We start from the raw sequence: 23,669 nt of genomic DNA, 5'->3' as shown, positions 1-23,669 counted from the left end.
GTCAACTGATGGAGTCAGATTTTAAGTGGAACGGACAGAAGCAACACAGAAGATACTCATTTCTTTCCCAGATGTGATGACTCCAGTTGATGGGGTGACTAACAGGTTAAAAAAACTTGCTTTTGAGGTTGAAAGCCATGATTTATCTTTCAGGTTTGACAAAAAGTTACGTGTTACTCTATACAGAACATTATTTTAAGGGAAAAGGAGATTTAAGTAATCAGCAGTTGTTTCAGGCTATAGCTTAATTGGTAGGATGAAAAACAACAACCTGATCTGCTCCCTGAAAGCAGCTAGAATTAGCCAGTGTACTAAGTATGTCATGATAGTTCAGCTGCCACTGGCCATTGACAGCATAATCCGTTTCTATCTACAGACATAGCAGCGAATGGAAAAGTGGTTTTCTAAGCAAAAATTGTGTTTGAATTGAAATAATTGGCTGTATTAAGTGCGATAGTCTCCCGCTTGTGGTCTTGTTTTTATCTCTGTTTACTGTTTTAATTGTTTTTAATTGGTTTTGTAGTATGTTTTAATAGTAGGTTTTATTGTACACCACCCAGAGTCACTTTGGGTGAGATGGACAGCCATATAAATTTGACAAGTAAATAAATAAATATTTTGACCTTGAAACTGGGCAAAGTATTTGCCTATAATGCATTTTACTTTATTATAGAATGTAATGATCAAATAACCAGTGAGCCACCTCTTGCTTTCAAATAAAATTTAAAAATATATTTTATCATCTTCTAAGTGATATAAGTGATTTATCCTTAAATCTTTGCAGCAAGACCATTTGACTTATTCCATTACATTCAAATGCCTAGAAACTACTCAACACCCAACATTAATATGTAATCTAGACTTTATTCTGTAAGGATTGGTGCAATAATATAGAAACAAAGAGGAACCCTTCCCAAGTACTATGGATCACCATTAGAGATACAAAATAAATCTACCACTGAGATCCCATTTGAGTGAATCACCTTCAACATATCTCACAAGAGCATGGATGCTAGCACTAAATGGAACTCAACAGGGTCCATTTTTCTCTAATCAAAAATTCTGAAAATGGAAGATATGCTCCTAAAAGTATTCAAATAGTAGTGGTAGTGTTTTTAAACAAATATTAATTGGGGAAATTGACATGTGAAATACCTGAATTGGAAAAATTAAGAAGGAACAAAACGGACATTTGAATTCTAAAGGTGTGCTAGAATGAATGTAGAGTCATTACAGAAAAGATATCTGAGTCCTGGGAAAGGAGAAAGTGTGAGAAATTCAAAACAACTTCAACCTTGACTGTATTAGGTATAAGTTGAAGAAGAGAGGGGCTTTCAAGATTCTGTTACAATACCCTAATCACATTAAAGCACATTCCAGTTTTCTAGTGACTTCCATCTCCTCACTTTGCCTACCTTGAAGGGCTGACAAATTGGTGTTAACAGCTTTGTAAATAAAGGCAAGACATGTGTAATACTCCATATGTTTGTTCAGAGGTGTAATCTGAAATTCCAAGGCATTAAACATCTCTAAAAGCTCTTTAAAATTCTATTTTTTAATGGAACACAAGGGGAAAATTAGTAAATTCATAACTAACCATATGAAATATATTAGCCCTGTATTTCCTGGGATACCCAGGCAAATCAGATGAGTTTTATGTTGTTCTGCTCCTTTTGGATAATTATGTAACTTAGGGTAGCCAGCTTCTGCGTAGCTGGTGTGAAACTGCAACAGATTCTTCAACGTGTTGCTTTGAATAGGATGGACTCCCATTAGAATGTAACAGTATTTATAAAATTTGTGTTTGATCATAGAAAAGGTCAATTAAAGATAAAATCTTTATGTTTACTATATGTTATTTTAATTGAAGGTAAACGAAATAAAATTTAGTTTTGTCCTGCTCTTATTCACTGCATTAGAATGTTGCTTCCAACATATGAATCAAAAGACAAATGTGGCCTAAGATCCAGAAAAAAATTGCATAACTCTACTTTAGGAGATAGTACGACCTTATTAATGAGGATGGCAAAATGCTCTAGTTTTATCCCTAACTATGATTACCTTGTAGGAATTGAATTCATAGAGCTGCCTCATTTATTAGATATGATAAACAGCCTATACGACTTGGAACTTTCATTGTCAAGCAGAGACTCTACACCTCAATTGGTTTTCTCCTGGAAAGTATAGCAACATACGGTAATGCTATTCTGGAAAAGCATATAAGTAAAATAAAAATAGAGTTTAAATATAAAAAGTTTGAATATACATATACTACATTAAGAAGAAGCAAAGTTATGAAAAGGAAAGTCATTACTCAACTTCGTTTTACAAAAAATGCAGTACTATAATGAAAGGTTTGACCCAGGCTGCTCCACCTATTTTCCACTTCAGCAAGTGAATAATCAAGGGGAGAGCCTAAATATACATATTAGGATTATCTATTAATTATTATAATTATTTAATGATGGGCTAGGCTAATCTGTTGACAAAATTATCATACCTTTACGCATACAATGCAATGTTAAACTGACATATAAGAGGGTAAAAAACCACTTTCCAAGGACAACCTAAGTTGCATATCTGCTCAGGGAAGGTCCTTTCTATTGTCCTGGAATCATGAGCTTCTTGAGCCAGTCGTCCAGACAAGTCTCTTCTTCCCGCAGCAGCAGAGGAGCAACAAGAATGTCTGGTGGTGGATCATGTAGCTTAAGTAGTAGATCCGGTAGCAGAGTCGTTGGCAGCAGTTGCAGCAGCGGTGGCAGTGGGGCATGGGGCATGTGCAACCTCAGTGGAGGGGTGGAGAGCAGAGGCAGGTTGGGTGCTGGTGGCCTAGCATGCAACGCCAGCAGATCTAGGAGTCTGAGTGCTGGATGGGGCGCCACTGGCTCAGCGGGAGCTTTTGGCAGCTTTGCAGGTGGTGAAGGTGGCCTTCTTTCGGGTGGCGAGAAGCAAACAATGCAAAACCTTAACGACCGTTTGGCAACCTACCTTGGAAACGTTCAAGCACTGGAAGAGGCAAACCGTGAACTTGAAAGCAAAATTGAAGAATGGTATGAAAAGTTTGGCGCAGGAAACCAAGGGGGACAAGAACGCGACTACAGCGAATATTATGCAATTATTGATGACCTTAGGAAACAGGTAAGAAAGGAAAGAAGTGTAACAGGATATACCGTAGAACTCTATTTATCCTGGCTATTGTGTGATCGTACCCTGTTAGTATTAGGAGAAGATTAGTGAGCCAGAGTGGTTTCAGATGTTCATTAGCAGCAGGTAATTCATGTTGCCAAGCTTAATGACCAGGAAATAACTGAAGACAACTCTTCAAGTGGCATAGTGAAAGAGGTGGAGGTCTCAATTTTGAATGCCTCCTTTGGGGACTGCATCTCTTTATCTTTACAGATTTGATGCAAGACAGTAAATTTTATTGCCTTCACCAATACCATCTCAGTTTCAGTAAACCAACTGGAATACATATTTATTCACGGATAAGACTGAAATATTAGTCACCCTCCTTTAAAGAAAAAAAAGTGTAAAGTGCCACACCCCTGCAATTTCTCACTGTTTATGACAGTGGGATAACTTGATAATACATAGGATAACTTTTGAATTCAGAAAGGAACGAAGGGTCCTATTAGGTTTCGGATCAGATGTTATTCAAAGTTCTAGAATTATGCAATCTAACTACTTAAAAGAAATCTGACATTTACTAATTAGCCTACTTTATGTGGCATAGTATCTTATACAAAATATAAGATACATTTATATTTATCAAATATGTAGACAACTGAACTATTGTATTAACCTAATTTCCATTTTTGATATATTTAGGGATAGATAATATTGAGTCCAATAATAATGAGGATAAAGTTTTTCTTCCTTACCTTTCTTTTTTTTTTTTTAACATTGCTTTCCTAATTGTTATGCAGCCATGGAAAAACCTTTCCAACTAAAGTAGATTCCAGGAGACATTTTGGAATCTTGATTCTGCAGGGTTCTAAACCATTCAAGGAACTTAACACAGAGAACACTCCCTACTGCAACTTTACTGTCCCCTCTCCCCTGAATGCATGAAAGTTTACTGGGATTTCTGAAAGGATGCAAAGAAGAGGATATGGCCCATGGCCTAGCTTTGCTCTGCTTTTATGCTCTGTTCAGAAAATTATGCCATGGAGTTGCAAGATTAAAGTTGTGGAAGATCATCCATGTTAAATCCAACTTTCTATGTTATGTATTTTAGATAATTGCTACAGCTACAGACAACGGAACAATTGTTTTGCAGATTGACAATGCTAGGTTGGCTGGTGCTGACTTCAAACTCAAGTAAGTGGGAGGGAAATTGGCATATTTCCTACATCCTGTTTTTATTCACCATCTAGAAGAATGTGCCTCCTAAAATTAAGAGCTTTGCTGGTTAAAGTTAAAAAAAAAAAAAGATCCCAGAGCAAATTCCAAATTCATTCTAAAGTTAGCTATCAACTCTCTGTTTAGAGAAACATATTGGTGATGCTAGTGGTGTACTGATGAAGATCATCACCGGGCTATAATTGTCTATGTTTGGGGGAGTAAGGAAAGCAGTACTGAACTCAATAAGATGTATTTCTGAAGCAAATATGTGTACCTCAGGGTTGAACTGTGGAGTCCTTGAGGTTCTCTGAGCTTGGTTGTTTCCTTGCAAACGTTTCATTACCCAGCTAGGTAACATCTTCAGTGATGTTACCTAGCTGGGTAATGAAACGTTTGCAAGAAAACAACCAAGCTCAGAGAACCCCAAGGACTCCACATGTATTTCTGAATATTCTTATTTGTTATGGCTACTAGTGCCCTAACCCAGTGCCACAATGGTGAGAAGTCAGAGCCACTACAATGCAAATTACCTACAATAGATAACATGGTCATTGGTGGTGCAGCAAACCCCTTCTCTATTCCTCCATATCACTGGGCAGAGTGCTGATAGGGTAACTCCTTTCCAACTCTCCATTTTATTCCTTGTCACTTAACAGTGGGACATGGCTGTTACAAATATAGACTGTGCTGTAGTTCTTCTTTAACAACTCTTTAAGAGCTGAAGAAGGGACTGAATGAAGACTCAAGGGGCAAAAGAGGGAATATATATTTTCCTCACTTTCTTCAGATGTGTCAGGAGCTGACAACCCTTTTCATTGCTTTTGATCAGATATGACAATGAAGTGGCCCTCCACCAGAGTGTTCAAATTGACACCAATGGCCTACGAAAGGCCCTGGAAGAAATTGCGATAACAAGTAGTGATCTTGAAATGCAGATTGACAGCTTTACTGAAGAGTTGGAATACATGAAGAAGAATCATGAGGAGGTATCTTGGGGATCAGTTCTACATAAAACCAGAGCCAAACATATGCCAAAAAAGCAATACATGAAATTCTCAGATGCTAACTGGCAAAGCTCCCATTGGCTGGCATTAAAAGAATTGAACAGGATTGAACTGGATTGTCTCAGCAAAAAAATAAATAAATAAAAGTCAATAATCCTCTAATCCAGCTCTAGTTGTATATAAACAAGATGCTCATGTTAATCATGAATAGAATACCAAATAGGAGGAGTGTTGACATATTTTTCCCACCCCAGATCCACTTTGGATTGGAGCCACATCTTTCTAGAGTTTGGACCAATCCCAGTTGTATCAATTTTGCCCTATAGGTGTTCCCAGAAAAACTACCATCACAGTTTATCCTTCCCCCAACTTAGTAAAGATAGAGAATGTGAGAGGGGAAGATTTCTATGACATGTCACAATATTATTACAGACTTCAAAAGACAAGTAGAATAGAGAGATTTCATGGTTCATAGTTGACTTAGACACTGCTACAATCCAGACCCAAGCATATTTACAGATATGCAGGGAACTATTAAGTTACTAAAATTCAGTCTAAATAATTAGTTACAAGAATCAAGCACAAATCCTGCCCATTTGTGAGATGGATTTAAGTTTCCCCACCTCCAGCAGCAAACACAGTGCAATTTAGGGATTATACATTTTGTTTAAAATGTGCTATCTGTGTATTAATCTCATAATCTTTAAATTTAGTACAGAAAAAGTATTCAAATATGGGATGATGTTGCTTAAATTTTTAGGTGTCTATAAATCAAAATTGAAACTATAGTTGGTCATCTCAATTGTCAACGTTGGGATTTGTATTAAATATAAGCACATACCAAATAAAAATTCCAAAATACTAATCTAAAACTGCCAAGAATTTTCTCTATATGAAACAGGTTTTTTGACTGTCTGAAAGTTTTAAGACACTTATTGAATCATTGCATTGCATGAAGTTGTGTACTTGATTCATTCACAGCAGCATGACATTGTAGACAAGAGTTGTGTGTGCTTCCAAGTGCCTTAGACACTGATTTCTGAACTTCTTCAAGCAAAATGAAATGGGCTAAATCAAAACATTCCAAGTCTGTCATAATTTTTAAAATCAGAAGTAAATGATTATTTTTTCTGATACAGGATATGGGCTCTGTGAATGATTCCACTACAGCTGGAGATATCAATGTACAAATGAATGCCACACCTGGAATTGACCTGACTACTCTCCTCAATAACATGAGGTCTGATTATGAGGCTCTGGCTGAGCAGAACAGAGAGGACATTGAGGCCTGGTTCAATGAACAGGTAAAATAGTTCCTAATAACATTCTTCATGGAAACTCTTTTTTAAACAAAATTATTTTTTTTAATTTACAATGGTGGAAAACACATTTTTCAAATTGTGATATATTTCAGAGCCAAGAACTGAATAAGCAGATCAACAACAGCGTTGTGGAAACCAGTACCAACAAGAGTGAGATTACTGAACTGAAGCGCAGTTTGCAGAACCTTGAAATTGAATTGCAATCCCAACAATCAATGGTAGATTTTTTTTTTCAGAAATATTTCAATAGAAGCTTTCAGCTCATGATAAATTAAGTGTTTAACCCTTTCTTAAGACAGAAGAGTCATAATATGTGAACTGATAAATCCCTTTGTTCTAGATTCCAACCTGCAACAAACCCAGTTTGTCATCATTCTCCCTCTCTAATTCTTGATAATTTGAAAAATTGTCAGTAATGCAGGGTAACCTATAGCCCACCAAGTATTTTTGGAATGCAACTGGCACCATCTTTGATAATTGCTATGCAAATGGAACTGATCCCAATTTGGATCCACCAATATCTAGAGAGCTAAACACAGCTATCCCACCATTGATTTAAAAAACACAGAAACTATATTAGCACTGCACACTTATTATTCTTATGAGTAATATTAGTGTGCTACTCCATAACCTAGTAAACAACAGGGTAGTTCGTTTTAGCCCCAGAGAGCCACAAGATTGTTCAATTAACCTTTTCAACTACCAGCAGAGATGAAGTCCTGGAACAGCCCCGCAAAATCAGATAGTTCTAAGAATTCTTCCTTGTCTCAACTTTACTTTTTAGTACTGTGCCCTCACACATGTATCTGTGGGTGTAAGAAACAAAGAAAGAAAGAGACAGAGCATGTAAACTTCCAAAAGTCCATTCATGAGGGCATCAACCAAATCAGGCCATCTCAGATTTTTTTTCTTCCCCAAAGAGATAAACAGTGACTTGGGAAATCACCAAAGATGGCTGTCCCCTATTTAATCTGGGAACATCTGACTGTGCACTGCTAGTGCAAATATGTGAATATTTCTCATGAGGTGGTCAATCAGGTTGTCTGAAGACAATGAGAGTCCTAAGAACACAACTAGTATGGTATCTAATTTTATTTAAAATTAGTAGTAGCTGAAACTTTATTCATGTGGAACATATTAGACAGAAGATGGGTTTGGGTAAAATTCTACAGTAGCATATTGCTTGCTTATTCACAAAGGAATCATGCTAGTTGCTGAACAAAAAGAACTGATACTTGTGTATCTTTCTCTAAGAATTCCGAAATGCTCAAACCTACTTCATGTTAGCTGTCAAAGAAAATCACATGCTATATATCAAATGTCATTAGGATAACAAATTCTGCACCTGAGAATTAAGTACTCACAAGACATTCATCCATATTCAGTATTGACATTCCAAACTGGGTTATGATGGAAATGTTTGAATCAAATTCCATGGAACCCTGTGCCCACTAACCTCAAAGCTTTACAAGCACTTTCCTCCAATTGCTTCAGTCCTGCCATGACCTTTATATTTAAATAAAAATAACATTTATTTATTTATAACATTTATATGGCTGCCCATCTTAAACCAAGTTCTCAATGGCTCACAACCCAAAAAATAGAAACAATATATATTGATAAAATAAAAACACTGAAGCAAAAAACAAGAAAGATCTGGCACCACAGCCAAACTTTTCCATTCAGTCCACAACAAGTTTGTTTAGATTGCTTCCAAGAGAACATAGCTCTTGATAACAGGAAAAAAAATAAGGTTACTCAGCCATGTTTTGCATTCATACAGTGTTCATTTTGAAGAACCCACTTTATTTTTTCATCAGAAACAATCTCTTGAGGCCACTCTAGCACAGTCAGAAGGTCAATACTGTGCCCAACTGTCCCAAATACAAGAAGTCATCAGCAATGTGGAATGCCAAGTACAGCAGATAAGAGAAGACATGGCGTGTCAAAACAGAGAATACGAACAGCTCTTGGATGTTAAGATACGCTTGGAAAATGAGATTGAGACTTACAGAAGTCTGCTTGATGGGAGTGAAAGGTGAGAAAAATGTGGAGAATGCCGTGTTTCTTTAAAAAAAAAAAAAAACACTTTGATCTCTCCTAAAAAGCACAGAAACATGTACCACTTCTGATCTGGCTGAACTACAATTCCAATCAGCTTTGTCCAATGGCTGAACTGAGGACATTGGAAACTAGAGTCCATCAAAAGTTGCAGGCCTGCAGTTCCTCAAGCATTCATCAAGTGGCTTTTTCTCAGATGTTTTCATGTTTGCTATTTTCCTTAATTTTAAAACAAAATATTCTGCATTACATGATAGGGAATTGAGCATGGTAGCCTCTCTCATCTGTTAATTATTTTAAGCTATAGGATTTTCAAAGTATTTTCTATTCTATAACATGGAATAGAAACAGACTCTCCCCTCCCACCCACAAACAAACAAACAAAAAAGGCACAGTAAATTGCACTGATCACTTCCACTCAAAAACTGAAATGAAAAACTCACATTTTAGGGTCACCTACAACAAAATGCTTAAATGGGCTTTTTCTTCTCTCCTTCTACTTTTATAATAATTTTGGAACTGGAAGTACTGGTATAACTTCAGAAGGAAGAGACATGGGACAAGCTTCAAGAGTTAATTCCAGAGGATCATCAGGTTCAAAACTTCAAAACCAGTCATCTTTCAGCTCTGGATCTAAAGCCTTACAGTCTACAGACTTAAGATCTAGGGAATCATCATCAGGACCTTCTAGTTCTCAATCTAGAAGTGGAGGATCTGCAGATCAAAGGTTTAAGAGACAAGAATATGCCACCCCTCAGTCCCAGCTCAAAAGCTCTGGGTCTGGAGATTCTACAAACAAAAGTTTGGGAAAAGGTGAAGGCTCAGACAAATTAGGATCTGGATCTGGAAGCAATGCCAGAGGTAATACATTTTGCTTGTTTTCTCTATATATTTAATTCCATATTTTGATAAACAGTGTTATCTTGCTATTCATTGAAGGATAAGAAATGTTGATTTGTTGCCTATTAAAATGACAGAGTTGTAAAAACTTAATCTTACTCTAAAACTTTTTGTAGTGGAACATGCGGGGTAGAAATGATTAGGATAAAGGCCAGCAGATATTTGGAGCTTGGGAGCAAAGGAATTTGCCTTATCTCTCCATAAATTCCATCTTTCATCTTTGCAGACTGTTCTAGGATACCAGATTTTCCCTATCTGGTACCCTATACATATTTTAGACTAAGGTAAGGACTATCTCAGGTCAAGCTTAACTCCCAATAACTATGTAGATGTGCCCATTTAGCTTACTTGGCAAATAGAAGGCATTTATTTGCCGTTGCTTTCTTTGGGAATTTTTTTTTTTTAAATTTCCCAGTCCAGATTACAGTTTTGGGATTCCCTAGGAGATATTTTTCAACATATAAAAGTGGAAAAGACTGTAATTTATATGGAAAAATAAACAAGTACCATCAGATTGGGCCATTTTTTGCAGTGAATTATGTCCATCAGTCTGATCATACAAATAGTCTCAAATAACAATTTTTTAATAGTAACCAGCATATTTTTTTGGTAAAAATTATTTTTTAACCAAGTCTTTACCTAAAGTAAAAGTTTTATTATATGAAGAAGATCATATAACTTAAAGGAATTATCAGAGTCAAATATCACTCCTTTCCTATCATTTTTGAAAACTATTAATGCCCAATAGACTATCAAGCTTTGTACACAAAATTTTGTTAACAGCCTTCAGTACAGAGCAATGAGTTGCCAGCACAAAGACCCAGGTTCAGTCCTTGGCATGTTCAGACTGAAGTGGTGAACAGTTCTTCTTTGCTGTAGACCAAAGTAAGCTCAATGAATCAATGCTTCAGTTCAACATTGAACAGCTTCCCCTTTTCCTAAGCCATACCATTTTTTCCTGTAAGATTGACTAGTATCAAGCATAATGAAAAAATATTTATTTTTCTCCTAAATCTCTGAATTCTTTCTATACAGACCCGCAAAAAACAAGAGTGATCAGGACCATAGTGGAAGACAGAATTGGTGATCAAGTAATCTCAACTCGTGTCCAATCTGTTGAAGAAAAACCCATTAAATAAGCAGCCTCAGCTTTACAACAAAATCTTTCAGAGCACAGCACATGGATAGAAACAAAATGCTACCACAAACGCAGGATCATCTTTCTTTCTCTGCTTCTGCAACTGCTTCTTTTCTGAGCACATTCCTTCCTTGCAATTCAAGAATAAAAATGTTGACTTCATTTTTGGCATTCTGCAATAAACATTGCATGTTGTAGCAACAGAACTGTCAAGATTTGTGTTGCTTACATTTAAACCGTTGACTGCATATTGCTCACAGTGTATGTCAGTAGTTGCCAATCATCAATAAAGCACCAAAATTAGAACCAAACCTAATGTTCCACAAAGACATTTGTTATATCAGGTAGCAATCACTCTAATGATCCAAATTCTGTCTGCCACAATTCTGTGAGATTCATGGTGGTCCAGTTATTCAAAATTATAATTAATACTATATCAGTAATCTTACTGAATAATTAAACAGCATTTTACAGAATGCTGTCATAATTCGAATAACTGCAATCAACATTCTATAAGCTTCTTAAGGTATATGTGGGTGGGAGGAAACAACATTCTTCTTTGGATAAATAGAATCACCTAGAGCATCTGTATCTGTGGCCTGCTGCTGAAAACGTCTGGGTGAGAGCAATGTTCTTGCCTTTATATCCAAGACTTTCTCCAAGTTATAGTCAGTTGGTCCAAATTGAGCAACTTGTTTGTAACAGAAGTTTGAATACTCCAGCAGTTAAAAGTATTACAAAAGTTTCCTGATGTTCAGTTCAGTTTACAAACCACTACATTTGCTTAGAATCACACATGGAAAGGCTAACAGTAGTAACTGGGTTCACTAAATTATTTAATGATCGTTTGGTTTTGTTTACTGTGCTATGATCCCAGTCACTGCTGTTTGTAAGCCATGATTTATGGTTAGCCTTATATGTGAACCAGACCACTGCAGCTTGTTCAACAAGCCATGCAGTTCACAAAAACCATCCAGTTCATCACATAGAATTCATAGGCGAATTCTACGCAAATATGAAAACCATGGATTTGCCACTAATGTTTTCATCAAGGCCTTAAAATTACATACCCATCATTTCTTTTGCTAATCTGGCACTCTCCAGGTAGATTGCACCATAACAACCCAAATATCTTAATGGTCTTCAGGCTGGGGATTATGTGAAATGCAACCCAGCAATCTGAAGAGCATCCAGAGAAGGCTGCTATAGCACAGTCCAGATCTCAAAATATGATTATACTGTATATGACCCGTTCTCATTCAACGTACGGTACATTACTCCCTAGTGTTCGTTTTTAGCATGTTTATCAAAGGCCAATAGGTTTCTTACAACACAACTAAAGTTTTATGTTGCATAAATGGACCCACATTTATATGATATATTGAACATCCAGAGCTCAATATTCTTGTTGTAACTGATCATATTAATCTTGAACATAATCCATTAATGCATAAAGCTTGCTTCTATCCTGAATATATAAGAAGTGCTCTGCTGAATTAAACCAAGACCAACAGAGGTTTAAAAACCATTGAGTGCTCAAACAAAACATAGCTAGCATGAGCATATCCTGAGCAATCCAGAGATATAAAAAACTCCTGTTTCTGATCATTTATGTAGTAACTGACTTGGGACATGCATATACATTATGCAATGTTAATGTTGCATTGTGGACAGCCCGAAATAGGTTTTGAGCTATGTGACAAAAAAACCATTGAAGCCTGAGTCTGACATAGGGCTGAAGGAAATAGGCAACGTTCATATATGTTTAATGTTTTGATATTTTTTCAGCTTTGATCTTGAAGATTGAAGCAAACTAATTCCTCTAAGCTTAAACTACATTTATTCTTACATTAATATCTTACATCTGTCAAACCTTCTGGCTGGCTCTTCTCAGAAGTTAACCACCACTGGCTAAATAGGAAAGATCATCTATGTTTTCAAGACTACTTGATTCAATAAAAATAATCTCCTTACTTGCTCAACATCTCTTCAATTGTGAGCTTTCATTCAAAACTTTTATATCTTCTAAATTTGATTAAGCTAGCTATTGAAATATCTTTCATCTGCTGGATCTTTGACAACATGAAAGGCAAAGAAAAACTTCAAGAAATAAAACCATTGACATTTAACAAAGTGCTTAGTGAAATAGCTTTTACACAAGAAAAAAAATACAGCTAAAACAACGTAAGGATGCTTTTCCAGAAATAAAACAAGCCACATACTTTTTTGCACCAACACTCAGGGTTGTCCTCAAAAACAGCTTGCACACCCTCCTGTTATGAAAGAGTTGATTTTACAAGTGCGAGTATATCTGAAAATATGTATATAACAATGAGCTATTAAAATGATGGAAAGACTGAGATGTCGATAATTACTCAATCTTGCTACAAAGTTAATGAAAGTTTTGGCCTGGTCAAATCCACCCATTCTCCATCTTAAAAAAAAGAAAGAAAAAAATTACAAATGGCCTAAGGGGAAATCAACAGGATGGAATATCAGGTCTTGTTATTAATAGCCATCAGTCAAATGGGTTTGAAATGATAAACTGGCCAAACAAAAAATGTAGGTATGAAATGACATTCCAATGAAAGAACACACCCTTAAAAAATCGGCATATAAAAGCTTGGAGATTATTCTTTATGATTCAGGCTCTTCTTGGTTGACACTGGTTCTTCTTCATACTTTGCTTGAAACTTACTCAACATCATGTCTTACTTTGGCTGTGGATCTAGGCAAATGTCTTCCTCTCGCAGTAGTGGGGCACCTCTCAAACTTTCTAGCTGGGGTATATATGGATTGGGTGGAGGATCCAGCACAGGCAGCTTTAGTAGTGGGGCAGTTTGGGGCTCTGGATCAGGATGGGGTAAAATTGGTGGTGGCGGCACTGATGGTTGCTTCCACATCTACAACTCCAGTCCTGCTGGTGGTGATGTTGGTCTTCTGGCTGGAGGAGAGAAAGAAACCATGCAGAATTTAAATGACCGTTTGGCTTCCTACCTGACTAAAGTGCATGCTTTGGAGGAGGCAAACAGTGCTCTTGAGCAAAAAATCAGAAATTGGTATGAGAAATCTGCAACACACATTAACGAAGGACTCTATGACAGCAGCAGATATAATTCTTCTATTGATGACCTTCGAAATAAGGTAAGTCAGTTCTTCAATGGATTTTGAAAACCCAGATGAGGACTTATTTTACCATTTCAGGCTGTTTAGCAAGCAAACAATGTAATCTGCAGGGCCACATGTCAGGATCTATCTGGGTTTGGGAGCTTCATCCCACAAAATTCCATATATCTCTTGAAATGGGTATAAATATATATATGATTGGTGTAGGCAACTGTCATCAACTTATCTTGGTACCTCCATTATAAGAGCTTCTATTCATTCAACAGATAATGAAAATGTTTATCATGGCATTGTATACCTATTGACCATAGACTGCTTGTTAGTATTGCAACTTCACCTTTCTCCACTGCTGATTTAGAGTGGTATCCATCCATGCTTGAGTCGGCAGAAAACTATACCAGCATGAAATTTGCTGTCCCCATTGCCAATCCCTATCCCGCCTTTGTTACCTCTGTTTCAAGTCACTGCAGCCATTTAACTTCCCTCTAAGGCAATTTGTGATAAAACTTAACAATTTGAATATACCTTGGCTTGGACTTTGTTGGAATTAGGAGGGAAATGCTGCTTTTAACACTGGTAGGACTAAGGACAATTTAAGACTGATTTGTTCATGAGCAGAGGGTGAAATAAGGGCAACATGATGGGGACATGATGGAAAAATGTGTTTATCAGGTTTTCTTTTTGCCATGGTTAGGTACAAGCGGGGAAAGATCCTACATCAGACTTCTTCAGTAGGAACCAGACTGCATTCTTTTGCAAGTTATTTATATCATGGTTCTGCTTCCCCAATTCCTCCAAAACTTTTTTTAAGCTGGCCATGCAATTTTCATTCCTGCCCACCTCAGAATGCTGAGAACAGGCAGGGGTACCATGAGCTAATTAATTTTCCCTCCAACCAATTAACAGAAGAGTGTAAAAACTGAATTTCAGTTAGTGCCCCATCCCGTCAGCTAAGACAGCTCCCAGAGCAGTGTTTCTCAACCCTGGCAACTTGAAGATGTGTGGACTTCATCTCCCAGAAATCCCCAGCCAGCATGCTGGCTGAGGAATTCTGGGAATTGAAGCCCACACATCTTCAAGATTCCAAGGTTGAGAAACACTATCCTAGAGTAACAAAATCACCCCTCTTCACAGCAAAAGATGGGGGGATTCTAACACCCTATCCCACCCATTCTTTTCCAGTACATGCTGTGCTTATCTGATGATTAAAAACAAAACAAAAACCCCCTGACCATGTTATTCTTTGTAGAAATACATTCTCACTGAAAGCATAACATTGTACTTTTGTAGCCAGATGCTTTTTCCAACTACAACCATAACTTGTAGGTTGTAATATAGAGCCTTGGGTCCAGAGGCTGGGAGGCAGGATGAAATAAAAATGCTTACATAAACAGAGAAAATCAAGCCTGTCAAGTTTTTTTTTTACAGAATTATGAAACTGATTAGAAAAGAACTAGAAATATTATGATAGGTTCCACATAAGGTTCATGGGAAGTATTAAGCTTGTGGGAAGAAGATTGATACAGGCTTTTGTTGTTAATCACTGTGACACCAAAATGATGAAACATGTGTCATGATGTTCCAATGCAAGTCCCACCCTTTCATATTTGTGTTATATTACATGCAAGTATGTAACAGATGGAGTCATAATGACATGTTTCATCACTTGCCACTCCCACCATGAATGCCTGTGGAGGATGGAAGAGTCAACAGTTCCTGTGAATGGGGAAACAGCCCATTCCCACACTAAAGATGTTTTATATGTTGCATGAGTCTTCTATGACCTGAATTTACTACCAATCAATTTCACAAAGTTCTATAATGATGAAAACCAGGGGGAAAAGCCTCTCTGTTCTCTTTCCCTATCATGTATATAGGTGAAGAGCCATTGCTAAAAAATAAACTCTATGTTTTATCATGCAAGATTTTAGATCAAGCTACTTGTTCTGCTAGATAAGTAATGTGCATTACTGTAACTTGCCAAACTTTTTCAAACTACTTGTTAATAGATAAACCCTTTAGATCATTTCAATGTCTGCCAATAACTGAAAGTTGGTGGGCTATTAGTGGCTTACCTTGTTAAGTTCTTATTTATCATGAATTTGTAGCAAAGCCAGGTTTATGCTTTTTACATTTACTTATTTAGAATCCAAAAGAACATACATACCTTTACCTTAGCAGCCCCTCCAACAAAACAGTGAAATTGAAGATATGATGGTTTATTTTGTGAGTTACACAACTATGATCCACTTTTAAAGATGCTTCCTTCATATCAGAGAAAGGATTTAAATGGAGCCGGCTGTCTAATTGCAGCCTAAGTCCTCATATCTATTTTAGATTGACAATAAGTTCCCAAATACGTAAGAGAACCACCACTGTCCATATCTGATTCCAGTGATCAAATATACATCTTAGGAAATAGATTGGAGGTTTCACAGTCTGCTTCTCCTATTAATTTTTCCATTTTTGTTAATCGCCTAATTCATTGTCCAAGAATTCCCTTTGTTGCAAGAAACTATTTTAATTGACCGATTTGATATCAGATCATGGGGGCTTGTGTTTTTAATTTAAAGCTATTACAGTTTAAAGTGTTTACAGTCATTATAGAACTGTGTTTTTATTTCGTTTTTTAAAAATACATTTTTTATAAAAATGCCATAATCTGTATAAACGTCGTGTTTTCCTATAAGCCCATTGTATTTGGCCTTTTTTAAATCCGAAACACACTAGAACTAAGGGAAGAAAAATAGAACAAACTTTTTTTTTTCTGCTTTTACTATAAAGCTTATTTCCGAACTCCTTCTTTTACGTAGTATTACCAACTCAAATAACTTCAGATAAAATAATATTCTTCCATTGCATATGTGAACTGTAATAAGCTTATGGAAATTTTACCTGATAGTTATTATGACCAAATAGAAAGGAAAATTAGAGGAGATCACTGGTCATCTCATTTATCATTTTCTTCCTTTCCTTTTATTGATTTAATTTAATGTAGTTTAGATAATATATAATATTATATATAATATATAGCATGCAGCTTCCTATGTGTTTGATTTGCTCAGTATTAATGCAGGAGCTGAGCTACAGTCTTCAGGGAGCTTTAATCTTGGCTTCCTCTTTTGTCAACAAAAATCCCCTTTTATTAGTGCCAAAATAAATCTGACACCTTTTAATTGTTGTGATGGAAGAGCTTTGCTGGTAGAAAGTATCTCAGTTAAAGAAAGATACAAATTTTCCCTCCTAAAGTACCGTAGTTCCAAATGCAATCTGAGAATTGAAGCTTATTTTAAGTAAACCAATGCCAACAGAGAATTTTATATTATATATTTAACATAATACAAAGTCTGACATAGAACTCCTAGCAGAGGGATAATGGCTTTCACAAGATGCAGTTTTATTGCCTTTCCCAATCTGGTAGTGTTGAGATGTGTTTGGACTGCAACTCACAGTATTCTCAGCAGACCAGATTCATCTTGAGGAACAAATTAAGGAAGCCTGCTTTATTTTTATTCCTGTAATATTATTCCTATAATAAATTTGCATCCAGTTGTGGAAGACTATAAATCTCACCATGCTGTTGGAGTGTTGGGAGTTGTATGCAACACATCTAGCAGATCTTAGGTGAGGAAGCCAGTACTACATTCAAATTCAATTTTATGCAAAAGTTAATATAAAAGGACAGTATCGCATCCTTTGGTTTTTCTGATTCAATTTATCTACTTTCATAAAATGCAATAAACCTGCTAAGATGCTTTTTATTTTCCTTCCATACAGATCATTTCAGCAAGTGTTCGGAATGGCAGCATTATTCTGCAGATAGATAATGCCAGACTAGCTGCTGATGATTTCAGAATGAAGTAAGTTCTTCAGCCCAAGAGCAGAGTAGTCAATTCAACATGTGCAAATTCTGAGAAAAGCAAGCAAAACCAGGACATGGCCTCGGCAGATTCAAGCAATCCACCCATTAACCAGATAGTCTCTGTCACAAGTTGCAATACTTTGGGGTACCAATATGCAAATTAGCACTTTTCAAAGCACTTTCTTGTCTTCTCTTTTTAAGATATGAAAATGAGCGGTTCCTCCACCAGAATGTGGAAGCAGACATCAATGGTCTTAAAAAAGTACAGGATGAATTGAGTCTGTCTAAGAGTGACTTGGAAATACAGATTGAAAGCCTGATGGAAGAGCTGGCTTTCCTCAAAAAGAACCATGAAGAGGTAAGGTAGCCAATTTGCTAAAGCAGTTTATATCACAACTACATCTGAGATGTTAGGTTGGTAATGATCAGCCTTCAAGAATCTGACGCCCCCTAAGAAATTCTGGGAACTGTTATCACAGTTCATTTGGCAATATGTGATTGGTGGCATTCACTATGGTTAAATTTGGAGTTGTCTGGCTCTCAGAAATAGTAATTAGAAAAGGGGTTTCACTGAGCACAAGTTTTAATTGTGCAGGGCTTTCATAAAAGTAATTAAGCAAAGACTAAACAGCTGTCAGTCCAGGCTGCTAAACTGCATTTTCCATTGCAGCTCCTGAATGGAAATATTAACATCTACACATGTGCAAAGTGAGACAATTGGATTACACACATTTTTAAAAAGCACACTAAAATAATTGTACAATGAGAAAATAGACTGATACCTTCCCTTTCTCTCTCTCTCTCTCTCTTTCCTTCTCACTGCCTTCTGCACTTAGGAAATGAAGAGCTGGCAAGGCACAGTCTCTGGAGATGTAAATGTTGAAATAAATACAGCACCAGGCGTGGACTTGACCACAGTTTTGAACAAGATGAGAGCAGAGTATGAAGCTTTAGCAGAGCAGAATCGCAGAGATGCTGAAACATGGTTCAGTGAAAAGGTTAGAACAAAGAAGAAATGTCTCCAGAAATCTACAAGGCCAAGTACCATGTCCAATACCAGATTTCCATTTTAAAAATATGTTGTTTTTAACATTAAAAAATTTCTAAGATCATCTTCCCCAAGACTGAAGGGACTTATAGTGCTAACTTCCTTTGAATGCCATGTCAAAGATGGCTGCACCAAGGAATGAACCCTTTCCATCATTTTGAACTACACTATCTTTTTAGAAGCTACAATTCTTACTATACATGGAGATACACTGTCAGTGTTTTTAGTGCTACAATGAACTACAGTTTGGTTGCTATATCAGATGGCAGAGCAGGGTACAATCTAGAACAGTGTTTCTCAAGCTTGGCAACTTTAAGATATGTGGACTTCAACTCCCAGAATTCCCCAGCCAGCAAGGCTGGCTGGGGAATTCTGGGAGTTGAACTCCACCCGTCTTAAAGTTGCCAAGGTTGAGGAACCCCACTCTAAGGTACCTTCTAATTCTGTAATTCTATGTAATTAAAAAAAACATGCATGGAAAGCACTGAGAAGACCTTTCCTAACTGACCCAGATAAACTAAGATGACATTACCAGCACCAGCAAGCAATTAAGAAGTTTTGAACATCTATACTCTTTTAATAGTATTCATGGCTGGAGCTTTAAAGCAGCATTGCCCAGAGACCATCAATGTCACCCCCACACACACAATGCCGTGACCCCCATATGGTCTGTTTTGACACCCCCATGGATGCTGCGGCTGATGGCAGTGGGCAGATTTTATGAAAAAAATGCAGTCAATGACTCAGTGCTTCTTTCTGTCATTCCAATTGTAATCATGTGTTTGAATTACTGTAGAGTAAAGAATTAAATATGACAATCAACGTGAGTGCCAAAGAAACCATCACTAATAAGAAACAAATTGCAGACCTGAGACACACTCTCCAGGGTTTGGAGATTGACCTGAAAACCCAGCTTTCTTTGGTAAGGACAGTCTTCATTGCCAAATAAACCATTCCCACTGTAAAGATTGATTCCTTCCTTAATTTGATGCTAACTGAAAATTATGGAAGTTGAATTATAACACTTTTGGGGGGCAGCAGATTGAAGATGGTTATAATATGCTATAGTCTAAAGGAGTGTTTCTCAATTTTGGCAGCTTTAATATGTGTGGACTTCAACTCCCAGAATTCCCTAGTCAATATGGGATAACAACTCCTAAGTTTCTTCCTGATTTGCTTTCAAATTTAAAGAATAAAAAGATCAAACAAATGAATACTCCCAGGAAATACTTCCTACATATTAAGCAAGAAACTGAGATCAAAATTTACAGGAGGGCAGACCTTTCTGGAATACCAGAAGTAACATATTTTGACATTTAACAGTAGCTCAACTATAGAACCAATCTAGAGGGGTTCTTCCTTGTTAGATGCCTTCAAGCAGAGGATAGAGAGCCCATTGGCTGGAGATGCTCTATCCTTGGGTTTCACACATCAAGCAGCAGGTTGGTTTGCACAGCCCCATCCAACTTCTACTGAATAGCAAATGCTTGGCACTGGCAATAATGATTAGCTCAACTTTACCTAACTCTAGATATGTTGGGACTATAACTCCCAAGATCTCCAGCCAATTGCTTATCAGATGTGTGTTGACTCGAACTATTGGAGAACCCCAGCTTTACCTTACTTAGATGGCATCATATTAGGAAAGACAAAATGGACCATTGGGTTGCTTTTTTATGCAAAGATTTATTTATACTCAAGATGATTCCTTAAGACCTTTTTGTTCAGTTAGCATGCTCCCAAACATTCAAGAACAAAATGACAATCTAGTTACAACTCAGATTATGAACTAAACAGGATTGATATGGAGCCTAACTCATTCAAAGACAAGCTGACATGCATAAGGTTTTAGAAACAAAAGACTTATCAATAGACTGGCTAGGATACAAAGGGCTGTGCCACTCTATTTCTTGCTGAAACATGCTTGGGCTTGAAATTCTTACAAAAAGTCCAAGTAAACATTACATTATTCCCAAAGTTTAAGAAGTGAAAGGTATTAATATAGGATATAACAGCCTATTGCCAAAAAATTATTTTCTCCAAACTGCTTGGGTGTGAGCAGCCTGACATTTCTTGTTGATATAGATTTGTACTAAGGTGTTCCCCATCCAGATACTTAACTTTTGAAGGGCTGACTGTACAGAAATAAGCCTTGCATTTCTGTTCTTGATCAGAGGCAATCACTTGAAAGCACCCTTGCGGAGACAGAAGGCCAATATTGTGCCCAGCTCCTGCAAATACAAGAGATGATTAACAAAGTGGAGAACCAAGTGCAACAGATCAGAGAAGACATGGAGTGTCAGAATGCAGACTACAGGCATCTCCTTGACATCAAGATCCGTCTTGAGAATGAGATTGATACCTATCAGCGCCTAATTGATGGAGAAGCAAGGTGAGATAAAAGGAACCATCAGGCAAAAAAAAGGGTATATATCACATGGCTGGTGTGGGTCTTCCGGGCTGTGTGGCCGTGTTCTGGAAGTTTTGTTTCCTAACGTTTCACCAGCATCTGTGACCGGCATCTTCATAGAGCAGGAGCACAGACAGGAGCAGTTCTCTCTGTGCCCAGGATGAGGTGACCCTTTTTTGGGTATTTATAGAGATCTGAGGGGGGTGGGGAATGCTCCTGCTCTCTGAAGATGCCGGTCACATCGTATTCCGGCCATGAAAGCCTTAGGTATATATCACAATTCAATTTTGTCATAAATTAGTGGTAACTTCAGAAGCTTTAGCCAAACAACCTTAGAATTCCTAGAATAGAAATATTTGCACAGTATCTGATCCACCAACCAACATAAATGAGTGTAACAGCTGATTCTGGGTTGAGAGTGGGATACCGTGCCATGTTGTTTTGCCTTAAACAAGGACATATTTTCATGCATGAAAAACAGTTAAGATTGCCAAAAGGGCAGATTCACAATTCCCATTGAAAAACATACTGCTTTATGGGATTAAATTTATCTCTTAAGTATTTTATGGTTCAAGGATGTAGAAATCTAGATATGCTAATGCTGTGACAATCTCACAAAGGTCTACTGGCTATGCATAGGGTTTCTACTAATAATAATATTGGAAATACAATTCCCCTAAAAGTGACAAGGTCAAACATATTGCCTGTAACAGTGAATCTGGACAAAGAAGTAGCAGAAATCTGGGATCACAAAATCTGGAATCTGGAACAGGTTCAGGATTAAGAGCTTCAGGATCTGATGTCAGAGGCCCAGGGACTGGCACAGAAACCAGTTCTAGAGGAAGTGCAGCCACAAATGTTGAATCCGCTACCAAAGATAAAGGTAAATATTCCTGGGATTCCCCCCCCCCCCACTTTTCAATAGAATTACTGTGATCGATTCTGATTCAATGCAGTTTTTTTCCTCTGCTTCCATTGTCTCAGTGCATAAATGATTTTTCCCAGAATTCTGAGCACTAATGACTTCTTATAACCTTTCCCAAGGTAATTCTAAGATTTGATGAAATCCAGCACAGAAGTCCAAGTCACATAACACACTTTCAGAGATCACATTGATTCTCCAGTCCACTTTTGCCTGAACATGAATTATTCCTGAGAGCAGGAATCTGACCTGAGCAATCAGTGAAACAAGTTTCTCTGTGGGAAGGGGTAGTCAGCTTTGGAGGATCTAGAAGAAAAAAGTTAAAGTATCTTATGTATAGTTACTGTCCCCACACAGGCCACACCAGACAGGCACAAAGCCTAGACATTAACTCAATTTGAAGTTTAAAACTTCAAATTAAAATCAGTTGGGTTTAAGCCAGAGCTTGTTACATATTTGAAAAGTATGAATATATGTTCAGAAATAGTTTGGAAGGTAATAGCCCTATTTCATGATTTGGACAGAAGTTTCCCTGCCCCCCCCCTCCATATTTACAAAATGTCTTGAGCAAATAATGTTGGTACTTTTGGAACACTTGCTTTTCTTTTTTTTATTTTGCCTTTAGAGATAAAGAAAACCAGAGTAATTAAAACAATTGTTGAAGAATTAGATGAATATGGGAGAGTGACTTCCTCCAAAGTCCAGTCTGTTGAAGAAACCCAGGGATAAAAAAAAAAAAATCAACATTTTATTCAGAAGCATTTCCTGGCTTCAGGTGATTCTGCAAGCAAAAGAAGAAACATACATTTATATTAATAGGACAATATCCCAATAGAAATGTTTTCTTTCTTTATTAAGTAATCTCTTTACAGTTAGCTTGATCACCACAAATGTTTGACTTCAATTTCTATAACCCCCTGGTCAATATACTGGCTTAGGATTATGGGAGAGGCAACACCAGATTGAGGAAGGTTGTGTTAAATACTCAGACACGTACTTTATAGTAGGTTCTTTCCCTAACGTCACTGGTAAATGGTGCTGCTTCTGCATGTAAAAGTCAGTTGATTATTAATATATAAAGGTATTTCCAACTTGATTTTGCAGTTTGCAACAATTTACTCTGCCCACCCCAAAATATATTTACAAGGATATATAAAATTTAAAAAAGTTCATATCATCTTCTAATAATCTAGACTAATTTCATTCTATTACTTATAGAATCTAATTTCTGGATGAATAACCTATTAACACTGTGGTAGAGCACTGGAAGCTTCTGGTTGAACCCAGCCTCAACTACAATGTGACTATTGTAACCCTACATACTTATTAGGATGTTATCACTCATTTCTATGAATTGTTATGCCAATCCAACAGCCTACTGGTAATTTCAACAAACTTCCAATAGGACTTCTGGTTTCCAAAAAGCTTCCCTGTCTGTGGTCTAACAACAAACTGATTTATTCTCTAAATACACCTGTGTGATTTTGTCCACACTGAAGCACAGAACTTGTAATAGTGAAGTATGACAACAA

The 23,669-nt window shown here is 37.0% G+C and overlaps 2 protein-coding genes across 2 annotated transcripts; both read left to right on the top strand.

The window, feature by feature from the left end:
• Positions 1-2,955: 2,955 nt before the first annotated feature.
• Positions 2,956-10,783, top strand: LOC103062976 (keratin, type I cytoskeletal 10-like). Its single transcript, XM_088143441.1, has 6 exons — positions 2,956-3,138; positions 4,238-4,320; positions 5,174-5,330; positions 6,488-6,652; positions 6,763-6,888; positions 8,491-10,783. The coding sequence occupies exons 1-6, from the start codon at positions 2,956-2,958 to the stop codon at positions 8,710-8,712; spliced, it is 936 nt and encodes a 311-aa protein (XP_087999567.1). The 3' UTR covers positions 8,713-10,783.
• A 5-nt stretch (positions 10,784-10,788) lies between these two features.
• On the top strand, positions 10,789-21,516 carry LOC148215445 (keratin, type I cytoskeletal 12-like). The gene is given in 8 exon segments (XM_088143440.1): positions 10,789-13,913; positions 17,673-17,755; positions 17,959-18,115; positions 18,594-18,755; positions 19,602-19,727; positions 20,980-21,194; positions 21,196-21,231; positions 21,483-21,516. Coding segments are annotated over 8 exon segments (1,251 nt in total). The 5' UTR covers positions 10,789-13,475.
• Positions 21,517-23,669: the final 2,153 nt, after the last annotated feature.

The sequence above is a fragment of the Python bivittatus genome, unplaced genomic scaffold, assembly GCF_059951505.1.
Source record: "Python bivittatus isolate LINGU-HERP-01145 unplaced genomic scaffold, Pbiv_v1 ctg000410_np1212, whole genome shotgun sequence".
Classification (NCBI taxonomy): domain Eukaryota; kingdom Metazoa; phylum Chordata; class Lepidosauria; order Squamata; family Pythonidae; genus Python; species Python bivittatus.
The sequence above is the reverse complement of the archived record's forward strand: the minus strand, read 5'-3'. Positions and strand labels throughout refer to the sequence as shown.

Excerpts from the sequence above, each read along its gene's own strand:
- LOC103062976 (XM_088143441.1), top strand. The coding sequence starts at position 2,956 with ATGCAAAACCTTAACGACCGTTTGGCAACCTACCTTGGAAACGTTCAA. Across the intron at positions 5,331-6,487 it reads TGAAGAAGAATCATGAGGAG|GATATGGGCTCTGTGAATGA; the intron begins GTATCTTGGGGA and ends TTTCTGATACAG. Across the intron at positions 6,889-8,490 it reads TGCAATCCCAACAATCAATG|AAACAATCTCTTGAGGCCAC; the intron begins GTAGATTTTTTT and ends TTTTTTCATCAG.